Source organism: Stenella coeruleoalba (genome assembly GCF_951394435.1).
Source record: "Stenella coeruleoalba genome assembly, chromosome: 2".
Lineage (NCBI taxonomy): Eukaryota > Metazoa > Chordata > Mammalia > Artiodactyla > Delphinidae > Stenella > Stenella coeruleoalba.
Genome location: NC_137147.1, coordinates 31,468,050 through 31,486,096, shown reverse-complemented (window position 1 = coordinate 31,486,096; position 18,047 = coordinate 31,468,050). Strand labels below are relative to the sequence as shown.

Below are 18,047 nucleotides of genomic sequence, written 5' to 3'. Positions count from 1 at the left end.
GAGAATGTTTACCTAGTGCTTTCCTTCATGGCCTTCTAGCAAAATTCTCAACACATGTGATTCCTGCAAGAGTTTCTGGACGGTGCAGAATTTAAATACGGGGACTTTGCTCTGTTTGCAGGTCAAGGAGTTCTCTCTCTCCAACCATCAGTTACACACTACTGGCTCTATGCCAGGACTTCTGATTGGGTTCTGGAAGCACAGGTTGGTTTTTCTTTTAAAAAGACAGCAAGAGGGGCTTCCCTGGTGGCGCAGTGGTTGAGAGTCCGCCGGCCGATGCAGGGGACACGGGTTCGTGCCCCGGTCTGGGAAGATCCCACATGCCGCAGAGCGGCTGGGCCTGTGAGCCATGGCCACTGAGCCTGTGCGTCTGGAGCCTGTGCTCCGCAACAGGAGAGGTCACAGCAGTGAGAGGCCCGCGTACCGCAAAAAAAAAAAAAAAAAAAAAAAAAAACCAAACAATAAAAAGACAGCAAGAAAACAATGTCTTGAATAAACCGAAGACTGTAGCTCTGAATTCTACTCCATTCCTCGTGGAGTTGACAGGGGCACAGCTAAAGGATGGGGAAGGAATAAGTGCTCATGTATGACCCAAATACACCTGGGAAGTTGATAAAAGTTGGACAAAAAGGAAGAGTCCTCCCCACTCAGCCACCTCACTTTGCCCAAGTATCCCTTTCCATCATGCTTGTGAGTGAATGAGGAAACTTCGAAGAGTCGAGACAAACGAAGCAAGGTCCATAGCAGGATCTCCACTGTCATTCCTTTATTACTGCCTGACGCCCCAACTAGTATCATTCCAAGCAGTGCACAGGAGACCCTGCTTTGAGGTTGAGACTGTTTCACCTTCTGATTGGCTGGTCATGTGATCATCTCCAATGGCAGTGTGTCTCTCTCCTCAAACCCAAACTGACATTCTTCCTGGCAGAATCTCTAACCCTGCACCCTGAACTTTCTCATACCAGACGGCAGACCAAAGCGAGAAGACCCAGGGCAGGCACACTGAACGCTCTGCTGTATATGGTCCCTGACCAGGTCAAGTAGAGTGTTGCCTGATCCAGTATTGCCAGGAATGTTGTACCCTTAGACCCTACAACAAATTAACCAGGAAGGCTCTGGACTTCCTGGAGATCTTTCCAGACATGTACGGTTTAAGTATACTTGGGGTGCTTTATGAATCCTGAAGCTGGAATATGTCACCCTTCGACACATTCTTCGGCAATTTCAGTAATTAAGAAGAAAAGAAAAAAATTAGCAGGACCTGGGGCCTTTCAGGGAACAACATCCAAAGCTTCTGCTAAAGAGTCCACATAGCCTCTCATCACTCCTTTGGGCCCCAGAGAGACAGAATTGTAGTTGAACAACCCTACCTGAAATGTTCCACTGTACTGTTAAGTCCCCCCATTAAACAACTGGCTTAGACACGGATTCCCTTCTTCAGGACAACTCTGAACCAAGCACACAGCTCCACTGTGAGTTCCATGAAGCCGTGGCCCGGGTGACCGACTGTTTTCCTAAAGCCACAAAGACAGCTTGTTACTGGAAATCAGGTACTGCAGGCAGAAGAGAGGAGAAAGGGAGGGATGCCAGCTAAGGGGGAAATACATCTACCTCCACTGCACTCCCACCCTCACTAAGCGTGCAGCTTGTGACTTTTCTCAAGCGCAGAAAGGGCATTCTAGAGGCAAATCATCTTCCTCCGTGGCCAGATAGACTATCCTATCACTCTGCTGAGCCAAAGAAAAAGAGAAAAGTCCACTGTGTTTCAGTCAACTTGGAGAATGTAAAAATTGTGTCCTGGATAACTCCAGATTTGTATAGGTTTTGATGGGAAGATGCCTTGGGCTGAAACTTTATAGAGAAAGCACCCCTGGAAGAGAATGGCCTGCATCATTCTGAAAAAAAAAAAACAAAAAAAAAACCCAAAAAAAAACCGCTGCATTATTTCATGCAACAAGGTCTAGCCTGAAGTTAACCATCACTAAAAGATGTCTCAGCTACACATGTCTCCCTCAGCAAGAGATCACTAAGACAAAGCTTTTTAAAACTTTTCTATGGGCTCACTATTTTCCTTCAACAGTTTCAAGGTGAACCAAGAGATTAAAAATAGTCCATAATATATTATTATTCTTAGTTAAGACATTAGTCACATAACACTCCTGGATGTGCACTTCCAGAGCATCTGTCACCCAAGAATTTCCATATTCTTTCCGAAGCTGAGATTTTGATGGATAAAAATAAAATGGAAAGGTCCAAATCGGGAGGGGGAGACATTAAATCAGTAGCATCTAAAAACTCCTTTCTATCTAAAAGTCTAACTTTCTATCATATCTACCCGTGTGATCCTGGACAAGTCACTTTGCATCTCTGATTCTCAACTTCATGATTTGTAAAATTGGGAGGTCAGATAGCTTCCAGTTTTAACGTCCTGAGTTGCTTGGGAAATGCACGGCACAGCTAATACTCGATTCTTCTTTGAAGGAGGCCTATGTTATTTAATTATAGTAGATCTTGACATCTGTGGCTCTGACTATTCCCAGAGACCCCAAAGGTCAATAAGTCGCAATAATCTTATGTTTGCAGAGGCACACTGTGAGCCTGGGACACAGGAGCCAGCCACACGCTCAGTGAGCGAGATGAACGTGCTGGCAAGCACCCGTGTCTCAGTGAGCCTTTATTATTATCTGCAGGAGGCTCAGAGGCTATTATTCCCAGGATGTGCTGCAGTGGTAGTCACAAAGGTATGGATTCTTCTGGAGCACGAAGATGTCAGTAGTATCCCTCTCAAAGATCACGAGTTTATTGTAACGTGGGTTTAAAGTAATCATGTTTCCACCCACCCCCCGCCCCTCTTCATCTACTTCACTACTACATCCTTAATGAAGGTGACTTTAAAAACTTTAGTCAGACTTCCCTGGTGGCGCAGTGGTTAAGAATCCACCTGCCAAGGCAGGGGACATAGGTTCGAGCCCTGGTCCAGGAAGATCCCACATGCCGTGGAGCAACTAAGCCTGTGCGCCACAACGACTGAGCCTGCGCTCTAGAGCCCATGAGCCACAGCTACTGAAGCCCACGTGCCTAGGGCCCATGCTCTACAACAAGAGAAGCCACCGCAATGAGAAGCACGCGCACCGCAACGAAGAGTAGCCCCCGTTCGCCGCAACTAGAGAAAGCCTGCATGCAGCAACAAAGACCCAATGCAGCCAAAAATAAGTAAATAAATAAATTAAAAAAAAAAACAAAAATCTTCAGTGATGTCACACACAATTAGGAGTTGCATTCCCCTCTTATTGAGCTTATCTCAACCATACTTCTCCCATGTGTTTTGATTTGTGTGTATACCTTGTGTCCACTCCACTGGAGAATAAGATCCTTGGGAGCTGAAATGCCAGCTTATCTTAATCACTTATTTCTCTCCGGTACCTAGTAATGTACCTAGGATGTAGCAGATATTTAATAACTGTCTGCTGAATGAATGAGCACCTTTGATGAGCAGGCACTGTGCTAAAGGTGCATTTTCTTCCTATTTGTATGTAGTACTTATCACAATCCTGAAGAATAGATGTTATTGTTCCTATCATTCCAACAAAATATCTGGGGCTCAGACAGCTGAAGTGACTCATTACAAGTTACACAGCTGGTGAGTGATGGATTCACACCTGTTTGTCAGACGCCAAGGTTCATGTTTTTTCATCCTACCACGGTGCTAAGGACACCTTTGAAGAAGTAAAGCACAAAACCAAATGAGTGAATTCACGGACCTAATATTATTGATAGAGCATAGGCCTGGCTTCATCCTGAATAGATTCAGAGGAGTATGGTGAGGGCAAAAGTGACAGTGCTACCAGGATTGGTGGGCAAAAAAAGCTACACAAAGAGAGAAGGATTAGAAAGTAAAATCGTTCCAGGTGTCACACAGCTTCTGTCTAAGTCCTCCTGAGGGTTTTAATTTCAGTTTCCAAATCGGTATTGCGATTAGCAGGGTCTCAGGGTAAGAGCTAGATTCTAGATGAGATGAAGTTGAACATTGGACCTGGAAAGCAAGCATCCATGATCCAATCATGACAGTCATCTGAAAAGCCACTTTCCTTCCTGGGTTTCATGGTTTCGGCAAGAGCTTTAGAGCTTTTCACCTCTAACTTGGCACCAGGGGCATCAAGAGCTTGTTAGAAATGCAGAATCTCAAGCTCTACCCTAGACCTTTGGAATAATAATCTGCATTTTAGCAAGATCCCTGAGTGGCCCATGAGCACATTAAAATTTGAGAAGCACTACTCTATGATACCTGGAAGATATTCTGAGGTCCCTTCTGGCTCCAGTATTTTATGAGTTTAGATTAGTAATCTTCATGGTAACCAAAAAACTTGCAAGCTTATTAATTAGGGTCACACAGAGATCCAATCAGGTAACCTGATTGGATCAATGGTGTCTTCTGAAGAATATTGTTAATTCATTGATATTACTATTAATGGCCTTGCTTACTGAGCACATACCATGTACAAGGAACACTGCATATAATATCTTGAATCATTATAACAGCCCTGCATGAGAGACATTATTATCCCCATTTTTTCAATGAGGAAATAATCTAAGTTAATAAAATTTCTCCAAACTACATAGTTAAATCAGTAGTAGAGCCAGCATCCTAACCCAGAGTACTATACTTAGAGCCCATGGGTTTTTTTGGCTGTATCATACTGCCTCTAGATGTAAAATTACAATTTAAAGTATCAAAGGTAGGGCTCCTTTTGTGAGAAGAGACTAGTAGGCTTTGGACTCATTCTTCTGCAATGAAGAAGGCCAAGAGGGTAGTCTAAAGTCTACTGAAGTCTAAAAACTAATGCAAAGGAATCGATGGGAAACCCTACAATACCCTGGACCAGCATCTCAAACGTGTGGAACTGCACATACGTTTAGAACAAATATCACCCAGAAGCGATCATTCATGAGGCTCCTTTACACCAAGACAGTAATCTAGCTGAAAATACACACAGGTCTGAGGCAGGTTGAGTCATATTTAGAGATCCTAGGTGCACAATTGATTATTAATGAGGTGAAGAAATTGCGAGCTCAACTTCTGATCTCTCAAAAACTACCCTTCAGTTCCCTCGGTAGACAGGTACTGAATAGGAGGAACCCCAAGTCTGTCCAGTTATGGCCAATGCTGTGGTCTTGATGTCATTTAATGCCTGACAATAACTTCTTATCTACTGACATTGCCATAAATACGTGTGAAATTTCATGGAGTTTTTCCTCCCAGCGAGGGCCTTCATTTGTATGTATATAAATGGATAGTATTCTCTAGAAGGAACAGGTTTTTACTTAGGTTAACGAGTTATTATCCTTCCCAGCAAAATGACTACACAGAGCTCCAATAAATCAATTTGTCAATGGCCATTTCATTTCAGAAGACAGTACCCCCTGTTCCATCTTTGGCTGCTGTGGGTATGAGAGCCTAGGTTTATAGTTCAGAAAATCCTACAGCTGGGAGGAACTGCAAAAAGAGACGAGCCCAGCCTTGAGGCAAGGAAAGTATTGTTATTCCCACTTTACAGATGAGAGTTTTCATTTCCCATTGAAAGTGGTTTTAGCAGGTTCTTGGAGCAGTTTGACATCTCCCACTGTCTATATATGCCCCTTTTGTTCTTCACACCTTCCCCTCTACTGCTTATTGCTCGTGGATGTGAGCAGGAATTCTGAGACCAATGTTCCCCTTTCTCATCCCCTTTCTTCTTGGCCACCTTGGAAAGTCTGCCCTCTCATAAGCTGCAAATCCTGGGGAGATTCAGTCTGCTATCTTCTTTAAAGATATCCATCCGAGAACAGGACTGAATACCCAGTACAGGATGTTTCAATGGGGAGAGGCCTCACAGTGACAAAGGCAATAGAAGTGCAAGACCCAGTGTCTGAAGGACTAAATGGGGCAGTAACCTGAGAAGTATTTTAGGAGAACTCTGGACGATGAAAAGAGATGACCACACAGAAGATGTATTTTCCCCCCACAATTCCTAAGAGGCTTCTCCTCCACTGCTCAGCCAGATTTTGGAGCTTAGACCTGTGACTGAAGACGGGTGGCCGCTGCCCTGGGAGCTCTGCTTCTCCAAGATACCTCCAGGACCCAAGCCATACTGATTCATCTCACCTAAACTGGGCAAGCCTCGCACCATAAAATAGCCTATTGGTGTTTAAAGAGACTGCTAAGTTTCAATCAATTTTGCAATTTCCAAATTGAAGGAGAGGTGCCTGAAATCTGCTTATACAATACAGTTGCAATGTGGTACTGGGAAAAAAAAGCCAATGCCACTCACTTTCTTGAGGATGTCCTGATTGGGCTACCACCGTCTCAGAATGGAAAGGATTGGCTTCAAAGCTCATGTAAGCCCTTGGCCTGAGAAAAGGAGGAAGGAGAGACCCAAGCAGTCTCCTAGCTCTTGCTAGGAGAATTCACAAGAATCCCCCCAAATCTGATATCAGAACTTCTGTCATCCCACACCTCCACCAGCCATCATTTTGAGTTTCAGTGGACAAAATGTTCTACGTCCTTAGATCCTGCCACAGGATTCCTTGCCCGTAAACAATTTAAAGTGAGAAAGCTGAAGGAGATTTTGGAAGCAGAACCTGGCAGGAGGGTCTGCTGATCCTGCATACCTGTGATGGAACCAAAGTTTGACATTAACACAAATACAAGAAAAAGTTTTAAAACATGGTGCAGGAGAGAAGGGGGTGGCAAGGGACGGAGGCAGATGGACTGTGGAAAGGTTACTTACACAGTTTCATCATTCTTGAACTCCATCTCCCCATATGTGTCTTCAAAATCCTCACCACCACCCTTGGCGGCCCCTTCTACTGTCCTAAAGGGTACGATGACTGTGCCCCGGGCACCTGATGTCCGCAGAACCTTGACCTCCATGATACCAATACTTTCACTGACATGAACAGTGTCACATTCAAAAGTGAAGATACCCGCATGATCATCATCCAAGATGGTGACTGTGGCCACACAAGGGGACACCAGGACAGCCCGAGGCAAGGGAAGACTATTGAGTACTCTGGGAGGCATCCCCTCCCCTGGCTGCTCCTCCTCTATGCGAACGTTGCTCAACCTCACAAAGAAGTGTTCATCCTCCTCAAAAATGTCATCATCGATGATGCCCACAGAGAATTCCTTCTGGGTCTCTCCTGGTTTCAGAACCACAGTGCCCTCTGTGAACTCATAGTCAGCCCCTGCATTGGCAGAACCATCCTCTGTTTTGTAGTCCACATACAGGGTCTTGGACATGTCCCCCCCTTTCCTCACCACTGTCAGGAGCACAGCCCCACAGTTCTCCAGGCACTGGTAAGAGCACGGGTCAAAGAAGACCTTGGAGACAAAGTCCTCCGGCTCATCAGTGTGCACCTCGCTCATGCTAGAGGCCTTTTTGGCTTGTTCTGCTGCGTGCTTCTTCAGGATATTGCCTGCGCCAGTCATCATACGGGTGGCCTGGATCCGGTAGAAGGCGCGGCTCTTCTGTTGATGGGAGAGAGCATAGTAATTGGCCATCTCTACTAGCTGATCTAAGTCCTTCTCCGGGTGTTTTTGCTTCAGATCCTTGAGAATCCGGATCATCTCCCTGCGGGACTCATCCACTTCCTTCCCTTCCAGGGGCACCAGATGCCCATCTAGGAAGTGGGAATTCATCATTTTCCCATCCATCTCGATGCCCTTGGGGTGGCCACCCTCTGTCTCTATGATGATTCCTCGGTGTTTATCTGTGCGGTACTTTTTGTGCATGTATTTGTAGAAGAGCAGTCGCCTATCTGCCACCCAGGCCAGAAGGACACACACTGGAAAGAAGAAGAGAGTGAGGAGGCCTTCCCAAACCTGGACCACACCAGGAGAGAAGACGGCCAGGATCATATAGAGCCAGATGTAGGCAAAGATGCTCCAAGCAGCAGTGACAAAAAAGACTCGGAGGTGCTTTATCTTGCGAGTCTCTCCATCGGGGATCACGTAGACGCAGATACCAATGATAATGAACATGTTGAAGGCTGCGCTGCCTACAATGGTAGAAGGTCCCAGATCACCAGCAATGAACCCATGACCACACACCTCAATTAAAGAGAGGAGGATCTCAGGAGCAGAGGAACCCAGGGCCATAAGGGTCAGATTGGAGACAGTTTCGTTCCAGATCCTAATCGTGGTTGTGCTGGTCTCTCCATTGGGCTTTTTGATAGTCACCTCTCTCTCTTGAGAAGTGATGACTTCAATAGATGCCATGAAGCGATCAGCAATGATGGACACCCCGAGAAACATGTATATCAGGGCCACAAAATAGACAATGACCCTGGCAATCTTGTCTCCAAGGGAAGGGTTCTCCGGGTACCAGATTGGCAGGATGACACCCTCCTTGCAGTCCGATGACCCTGTACAGGACTCATTGTTCTGCCCTGTGCTGGGCACATCCCCTGAGCCGCCAGCCTCTGCCCGAAGACCATTCAGGAAGAGCACAAAGGTAATCAGCCCAAAATGGAGGAAGGCAGAGGTAAGAGGCTGCAACCTTAACCACGCCATACACAAGACTTAGCTGCTGGCTTCCACTGCAGCACCAATGGTCCACCTGACAGTCCAGAGACCTAGAAGAGATCAGAGGGGCAGAAAAAGGCATGAAGAAAAGGAGGACAGCAAAGGGCAGGTTCCCGCCAATTCAAACTGACGCTTCACCTTGACTGACGTATTGCACTAACACATTGGGCAGTCTCTCACTTGGAAAAATAGATGTCACTGGGAGGTACAAATAGCTGCTCTGTCCTCAGGACCCTCTGGTAGACTCCGCTGAAATATGGCTTAAAATAGCTGGGAATATTGGTATTGGAAACTTAAGTGGTACCCTTTTAGTCCTGTCTTCCAACCCCTTTGTTATCTGTGAGAGTTCTCAACAATCAACTTAAAATTGACCAAGTATAACATGAATATTCATCCTCACTTCTACTGTTTCTAGAGTTTTCAGCCTTCCTTACCACACTGTCGTCATACTTAAGATACTCAAGAATCTTGCATAACATAGGTTTGCAGGAGTACATATTGAACTTTTTTCCTGGGCTACTCCCCCCAGATAGAACACCTTGCTCTGTGTGCAGTTGAGCCTGGTTGGGAAAAACTCCTTCCCCATATGAAAAATTTAGGGAGGCAAGCTGTAATTCTGAGATCACTTGGGAAATTAAGAGATGTTCTGTAGTGAATATTACCTGCCATATAGCTAAACTGAGGCCCTGTAAGCTGTGCCCAAGACCAGTCCACGGCAGTCCTTAGCCCTCCAGCAAAACATGCTTATGAAAGAGTTTAGGTATCCAGTTACAGGAAGGTGAAGATCAGTCAGCCACTCAAATTCCACACCCAAACACTGAAAGGGCCAGGTGGTAGAAAGCACTATAAATAACATACAAGTGGCTCTCAAATAAGTTTCTTTTCATCTGTAGGCAAGATTTTGGGGGTGAAATGCAGCCTCCTCTGCTGGTCTCAAAGCACTAAAAGCACTAAAAGGTGAGCATGAGTTCAGAAGAATGGAAGAAACTCAGCTGAAACTACAGACTTCTCTTTCTACTCATTGCCTCATTCAGATGGAATGAGGAAGCAAATATTCAATACCTGAAAATAAGCAATTTGCCCATTTTTCCACCTCTGCTATAACCATGTAGGGGTATTGTTAGTAATGGAGGAATGCTGCTATTCCCTACCTGCTCCTCCTTCTTCTCCGCTGTTTCCCATTTCAGAAAATAGCACTTCCATTCACCCGGTTTCTCGTGCTCAAAAATCGCTGCCTGTGTGCCAGCCTTTCTTTCTCCAGTCCAGCACTAAACCCTACCAACTCTCCCCCCAACTCTCTCACCACCATCACAGCCCAAGGCCCCTTACTCCTCACCAGATGAATCTACAGTCACCTCCTTACTGAACTCACTCCAACTCTGACCATTCTCTATTCCATCTTCTCATATAGCCACAGTCATCTTTTTTTTTAAAAAACCCAAACCTATGCTCTCACTCCCCCATTTGAAGTCCTTCAGTATTTTCCCCTCGCTCTTAATATAGAGACCAGGATCCTTACCATGACCCGCCAAGCCTCGCACGAGCTACTTTCTTCCTCCTCTTCCCCCTCAGCTCTTGCCACTGTCCCTCTCACTGAATTTCTGCAGTAACAGCCATATCAGGTCCTAGAGTACATCAACTTATTTTCCACCTCGGGACCTTTGCCCATAACATCAGCCACGACCAAAATGACTGCTCCTTCTTCGTACCCCCACTGTTAACAATGCTTTAGATCTCAGCTTGAGTGTCACTCTCTCAGAAAAACTTATGTTCACCCTAGAAATGGTCAACTCCCTCTTTAATTTTCCTTCGTGGCACTTACAACATTTTGAAATTACATGGGTATTTGTAGGATTATATGATTAATGACTAACTCATCCATTAAACTATGAATGACATAAACGCAAAGATTATGTCTATTCTGTTTATCACAGTATCCTAAGTAGTTAGTTAGATGCTCAGTAAACGTATGTTTGGGAATAAATAAATGTGGCCCTGATGGAAGCTTCCTCAGTGCTATGGACTGAATTGTGCCCCTCCCCAAATTCCTATGTTGAAGCCCTAATCCACACTGTGGCTTTATTTGGAGATAGGACTTCTAGGAGGTAATTTAGGTGAAATGAAGTCATAAGGGTGGGGTTCTAATCCAATAGGATTGGTGGCCTTGTAAGAAGACGAAAGAGAGAGAGAGAGAGAGAGCTGTCCATTTTGTGAGGACATAGGGAGAGAGTGGTCATCTGCAAGCCAGGAAGAGACCTCTATCCAGAAACCAAATTGGCCAGTATCTTGATCTTGGAATCCCAGCCTCCCGATAAATTTCTATTGTTTAACCCACTCAGTCTATGGTATTTTGTTATGGTAGCCTGAGAAGACTAATAAACTCAGAAATCAGCCTTCTTTAAAGTCATTTTACAATCTGAATTACAGTCATTTGTTTTAGGGAAAAAAAAAATCTCATAGACAAATCCGGACTAGATTTTAGAGGCTATGTAGGACCTGTTTAAATTCCCAAGGCTTGTACTCAAAGGGAAATTCCCTTTGGGACACAGTACACCCTGGTGCATACTGTAATCCTGAAGGCCGTCCTCCCAAAGGGCTCTGTGGATTAACTTGGTTTCGTTAATCCACAGAGTCAACTGCTGAGGACCACATTCCCCATTAGTCCAGGTACTGGGGGTCATCCCAGAAGGTGCTTGGAGCTTTGACCTCACTCAGAGGAGAAGAGGCTATGACAATGACCATGGAGGAGTAGAGAGGTTGAAGGTGTTCGGCATCCATATTCAAAGCCCTCATAATCTGTGATGCACACAGTGACCCTGTTCATAGGTTTGGCACTCACCTAGCCAGAGAAATGTGGACAGAGACAGATCTTGGCTCCTTGCCTTGACCTCTGAAAACACAACACTCTGTGAATTCTGATAAGCCCCAGACATGAGGAGACAGAAGGTGGGCACAGCTGGAGCAGCTCTTTGATCAAGAGCCAATATGGTGACAGGCGGTGGCAGCTGCATGGCTGGCCAAGCCCACAGGGGTGGCCTATCCACAGGTTAGGGAAGAGGGCTGGCCTGCTGCAGTCAGGGGACATGTAACATTGAGATAGTAGAGTTATCCTGATCAAAGGGGGACGAGGATTCCTACTGATCTTACCTACCTGGATAATTAAGCAGGATCATGGCCTTTATTTCCCTTGGTCCTACAGACACACGTGGCAATAGGTTTTTATGGGGACTATGCTATCATGTGGTCAGAATCAGGCTGTTCCCTGACCAAAACAAATGAATTGAAGGAAAGGATAAAAGAAAACAAGGCAAGAAGGTGGCTAAGAATTGCCTGCATCAAGTTTTTGGAACTGAAGGTGGAAAACGAGCCGTGGATGCCCAGTTGTTCTTTCCGGCCCTACCAGGAGATGGTTTCTGCCTGAGAAGTTAGAGGGAGAGGGGACGTCTCTGATGAACAAGCGAACAGTCATCTTTTTGTGCCATTGCCCCAGCCCCAGACACCAACTGAGACAGATCCCAACCTCCTGGGGGGTCCACGCAGTCCCTCAGAGACCCAAGTGATATTTGGTGGCTCCAGAAGGCTTTTAATCAGCCCTAAGTCAGGGAGGTGACTCAGCTTGAGACCCCCAAGAACCACCCCAAATAAGGAAGATATTAATGATTGTAACTAACACTTAAAAGTGCTTATTGTGTGCATAAAGTATGATCCCATTTCATCTTCAGAACAACCCTATGAGATTAGTACTATTTTTATCCCTCTTTTACATTTTGGGAAACTGAGTCTTAGTTAAGTCATTTGAGTCATTTACTCAAAGCATAAAGCAAAGAAGTAGCAGAGCCAGAGCCCACACACAGATGACATAAAATTTATGGTCTTAACCACTCCACTTTACTAGGATGTCCCAATTTGTTGCAGAATGTCCACGAGCCCCCATCAGCTTCCAGTCTTCTGTGGACTTAGAAGCAATATGACTGCCTCACGTACCCTCACAGGAGAGACCAACCATTTGGTAGAGTTGCCCGGTCCCCAGGTTTCCTGGGGGTGTCCTGGTTGCCCGAGGCCATCTCCCACCCGAATATTCTCCTTCCCATCAGTTCAGTTTGACAAACATTAACAAACGCCTATGATATGATTCTCCAGGCCTGGTACTAGATGCCAGTGGGCAAAATAAAAAATGATACAGGGTTTGCCCTCGAAGGTACCACCTAGCAGCGGTGGAGAGCTGTACATATAGGCACTTCTACCTTCGTCAGTGAAGGTATACCTGGCGCACGCGAGGAGGGCACTGAGCCAGCTTGGGGACTCAGGAGGCGTTCTGAAGAAAGTGATCCCTGAAATGAGGCTTCGAGCATGAGTGAGCTTTAGTTTAAAAAAAAAAGAAGAAGATGAAGAAAGAAAGAAAGTGGGAAGGGCACTTGAGTCAAAGAGAACAGCCCAAGCAAAGACACGAAGCCATGGAAAAGCCTGCTGTGTGCACGGGATTACAAGGAATTCAGTGCGAGGCAGAAGGGGCAGAAGATGAGGCTGGTCACAGAGGGAGGACCCAATTCATGGCAAGTCTTATATGCCAGGCTGAGAAGATGGGATTTTTTTATCCTAAGGGCAGTGAAAAGCCAATGATAGGATTCTGAACAGGAGAATGACATGGTCTGATCTGTATTTCAGAAAAACCAATTTGGCTAAAGTGTTTAGGATGGCTGTAGGAGGAAGAAAACCAAAGCAGGAAGATCAGTTTGAAATCTATTGGAAACAGAACGGATACAGACAAAGAGGGTGGGCCTAGGGTATATTCTGCCTATGATGACCCTCTGTCCCCTCAGCTCAGCCCACAGGCTCTCATCTTTTTCCTGAATTATTTTCCTAACGCCCCCAGGGGCCGTCTGCAAGGTGTCTGTGTCCTCAGCAGTGGCTCCTGACATCTTTTAATATCACTGGCATATTTAATGAAAATCACTGTTCCTCTGCTCTTCCAGATCATTAATAAAACAGTGCCACCAGGCCAGACTGAGCAAATTCTCCCTCCTGCTACGCCCTCCACTTTCTCCAATGGGGAACACTGCTCCGGGCTTGTCACCAGCCTGGGTAGACTCATCCTGCTCTGCTTCTAAATCTGGGCCCCTGCACAGGCGTCACAGCCAATTTACATAAAGTTTTAGGTGCAGCCAGGCTGCACTGGATCTGAAGTGTCACCCGAGTCCAGGAACACCGCATCGTCTGTACTTCCTCTGCCTACAGGGGATAAGCATCTGCAGAGTCCTCTCTGTGGCAGTGCTCTCCCAGAAACACAGGAACGAAATTCCCGGCGCTCTCAAAAGTAGGAAAGACGTGACCTCTGCTGCTTAGGTAGTTTGTCTGCCACAGTTGGAACTTGGATCCAAGGAGGAAACTACGATGATGCTGCTTTTCGTGCGTTATGATCTCTTTGAATCTTCAGAGTGAAAAAGTTAATATTATCATCACGCCTATTTTACAGATAAGCAAATTGGAGTTCATGAAGGTTAAAGAATTTGCTCAAATCACAGTAAGAAGAAAAATAAGCTCTTGGATTCTGGCAGCCTGACTCCAGAGCACATGGTGTTAACCACGGTGCCGGGTAGATACCCTACGTCTGGGTTCCCCCTTTGAAAAGCAAGGGCCTGGGGAGGGGATGGTGAGTCTTTCTGGATATACAGCCCTTGCTACGAGCTTGGAGGCTCTACATACTCCGAGGCAGCCCGGAGCAGTGGCAGAGCCCCAAATTTGAAAGCAGGAGGCAAGAACTTTCTTCCCAGCTCTGCCTCAACAAGCGATGAGACTTTGAAGAGTCAGTGAACCTCTTACGGCATCAGCTTCCTCATCCAGAAAATCTGTGCTGGGTTGGATAATCTCCATAGTTCCCCGGAGTCAAAAATGCTTTGATGGCAGGCAGCGCCGTCTCTCACGAAACGCAAAGAAGCGAAGGCACACATTTAAGTTAGGTTGTGGCCCAAGCAGACCTCAGAGGATAAGAGATTAAGTTAAGGGAGGGTGGTAGGAAAAGGGGACCCCAAAAAGGCAAGGAGAGCCGACATTCTGGATTTACCAAAAGCACCTTGGATCAAACCCATTTTTTAAACAACTGCTCTTTGAATGCCCATTTTGGACCAAGCACTGTCCTAGGGATTGGGCGTACTGCCATGAACGAGCTACACCACATCCCCAACTTTATAGCGTTTACCTTCTGATGAGGAATAGAGACAAACCAGGAATTATGGGCATAAGTGTCTATGATGATGTCATGGGAAGTACTGTCTTTTTCTTGTTCTGCTCTAAGCTCTCAAGTTGGTCGCTGCAGAGCTGCTTCTAACCTTGCGGACAGTGGGTGCAATGCAGCACGGCTTTATAATACCAAGAACCTTGCAGTAGCACATGGTATGGTTGGTATTTTACTGTTCTTGCTTCTCTGATCTCATGCAATTGTCATATTCCGCCTTCCTTGAAGCCCCCAAACCCTTAATGACATCCAAGCCATATGATAACTTCATAAAACCCTACTGGCTCTCTCCCAGGCACTACCACACAAGAAGAGGAAGCGGGACTTCCCTGGTGGCACAGTGGTTGAGAGTCCGCCTGTCGATGCAGGGGACACGGGTTCGTGCCCCGGTCCGGGAAGATCCCACATGCCGCGGAGCGGCTGGGTCCGTGAGCCATGGCCGCTGAGCCTGCGCATCCGGAGCCTGTGCTCCGCAAGGGGAGAGGTCACAACAGTGAGAAGCCCGCGTACCGCACAAAAAAAAAAAAAAAAAAGAAGAGGAAGCACCAGCAGGCCTCCTTCTCATGCTGTGTATAAACCAAAGACTCTAAAAATGACGACAACAAAAACAATCATCACATCTATTCACTGAGTACTTACTCTATGGCTGGCGCCGCATTAGGTACTTTTACAGCTGCTGCTTAATACCTAAGGATCCCACAATGATTCAGGTAGTATTATCCGTTTTAGCAATGAGGAGACTTGGGCCCGAAGATTAATAATTCACCCAAGGTCCACTAGCTGAGCAAGTGGCACAGCTGAGCTATGAAACTTGGTATGTCAAATGCCAAAATCTAAAAGGGATGGTGGAATAACAGGGTAGGAATCTGGAGCCCTTAGGTCAAGGATCTACAGCCCTAGGAACCTCTACCTCCTCTGGGAAGCCTTCCTTGATAATGCCCTCTTCCTCTACCTTCCAAATGAGTCATTTTCTCCCCCGCCTTCCTCTAGCACTTTGATGACCACTGAAGCACTTGTCACACATTGTCACGTTAATCTGGGCTTATCTGTCTACATGTCCATCTCCTACACTCTTAGAGAAATTCCCTGAGGGATTCTCTAAGGGACTTTATTTTTTTTAGCAAGTGAGCACACTCAGCTGATAGGGCTAAGAGGTTGGACCTGATCTCTAATATCCTCTCTGCCTCTAAAATTCTATGTTTCCAAGGCTTGTTGATTCTATTCGAAGGTTTACCAGACTCTGTGGAAGCCAGAGGACTTTGCCCTCCATAAGTCCTTGACAGACCTGGAGAATCACAAACCATGAGAGGGGGCCAGAGAGAAAGGAAGAGACAGGGCTTTGCCCACCTCATTAAAGCTCTGCTTCTCCTGCTGCTGGATCCACATCTGCATGTAAGTCATTCCCCACGTTGGAGGCAATAATGGAACTAGGATCACGTGCTAGACAGGGCTGTGCTTTAGAATAACTTTGGAGCTCTCAAAAATACAGATATCTGGATCCTACTCCGGACCTAAGTTTTGGACTCTCTGCGAGTGGAGTCTAGATACTTAGCCTTTTTAAAAGTTCCTTAGTTGATTTTGAGGTACAGCCAAGGGAGAGAAGAAAAGGAACATAGCCTGACTGAGACATTTGCATCTCAGGGATTCCAACCATTAGGGACTTTCTTTGGACCAAAAAATAGGGCTCTTAGTGTATCATGAGTTGACTCATAAATGGGTACCACAAAGCCTTTCGATACACTGGACAGACATCCCACCCTCCTGGACTCTCACTTCCTTTCATACTTTGCCAAGGAGAGTCAGCATCAACCCCCTACTCATATAAGTAGATTTTCCCTTTGTCTCCCCCTAAACTTGCTGTCTGATTAATTTACTCTTTTACTAAAGAAATAGAAAAGACCCAGAGTTCCCTTACCTACATAGGAAAATGATGCTGCTCATCCGTTTTCAGCAAACATGTTTCTAAGTATTTTCCCTTTTTCCTCACACTATCTTTGTTTGTTTAGCGATTCGTGTATCCATGTATACATGCACGCACTTGTATGAAATCCAGTCCACATGGCACAGGTCAACGTTCACAGAACTATGATGAGGAGGTTACTCCGCTTCGTATCCAACTCTTTTTTTTTGGCACATTCAAAAAAATTAGAATGAAAGTTCCTAGAGGGTAGACATTTTTATCTCTTTGGTATTTCTGTATCCCCAGTGTCTATATCAGTGCCTGGCATAGAGTGGGTGTTCAGTATATACTTAGTGAATGAATAGCTCCATGAATAAATATGCAAAAATAGAAGGCATAATAGCCAGTGATTTCTCCCACTCTTGGCAGTGCTCACACGGAGCATCCCATCTGTCAGGGATGCTGTGAGCAAGGTTTTTCCAATTTGAGTTATACGAACAAAATGTAATCCCCCCTGAGGAGCACACACTTCACTGGAGAACAGTGACAGAAAACCAAATTACAACAAAATGAGTCCTAGATTTGGAAGCATGTGGAATGTGCCAAGAGAGTACAGAGGAAGGAAGGTCAAGGGCTGCCTGGGATCATCAGGGCCGGCTTCACGGACCAGGCAACTTTAGATCTAGGATGTGAAGAATGAACAGGAGTTAACTGGGTCGAAGCCAGTGCACCTCAAACAAAGGTAAGAGAAAGCCACGCTAAAGAACACGCCAGCCCAAACAAGCAGTGTCTGTTTAAAGAACAGTGAACAGGGTGTCTGAAGGACAGGCCACTTGAGAGAAGCTGCAGAAATAAGTGAGGAATCGTTTGTAAGAGGCCTTGTACGCCCAGCCAAGGTAGTGGGGCATTATCTGGGAGGTAATAAGGAAGCACTGAAAGTTTTTTAATCACAGGAGGGACAAGATCATTGTTTTCCCTTTGTATGGAGCCCTAGACTGACAACAATGCAGAAACTGGATAAGTGAACGAAAGTGGGGCAAGACTCGGGGCAGAAGACCGGTTCAGAGACTCTTGAGGGATGTGAGTGAGACACGATCAGAACCTGAGCACAGGCAATGAGAACAGGCCCACTGAGGAGAGGCAGGGGTTTAGAATTTTTTCAAAAGTAGAATCCATACATGTTGAGGACTCATTGAAAATAGAAGATGATGGCGAAAAAGGGATGAAGAGCCCCAGGCAGGACCAAACCACATCAGGCACCTTTGTCATCCCACTGGTCCCGCAAGGGTTCTCCTGATTCGGGGATATCCAGGCCCAAAGAAATGGGAGCTGAAAAATTCAACACAAATCCG

At 45.8% G+C, this 18,047-nt stretch overlaps 1 protein-coding gene across 1 annotated transcript in view; it reads right to left on the bottom strand.

Moving 5' to 3' along the window:
* The window catches only part of SLC8A3 (solute carrier family 8 member A3), a 148,249-nt gene that overhangs the window by 118,748 nt on the left and 11,454 nt on the right, over positions 1–18,047 (bottom strand). The window contains exon 2 of the mRNA XM_079913968.1: positions 6,768–8,613. Coding sequence (XP_079770094.1) covers positions 6,768–8,551 — 1,784 coding nt within the window. The 5' untranslated portion in view covers positions 8,552–8,613. The remainder of the gene's footprint in view (positions 1–6,767; positions 8,614–18,047) is intronic.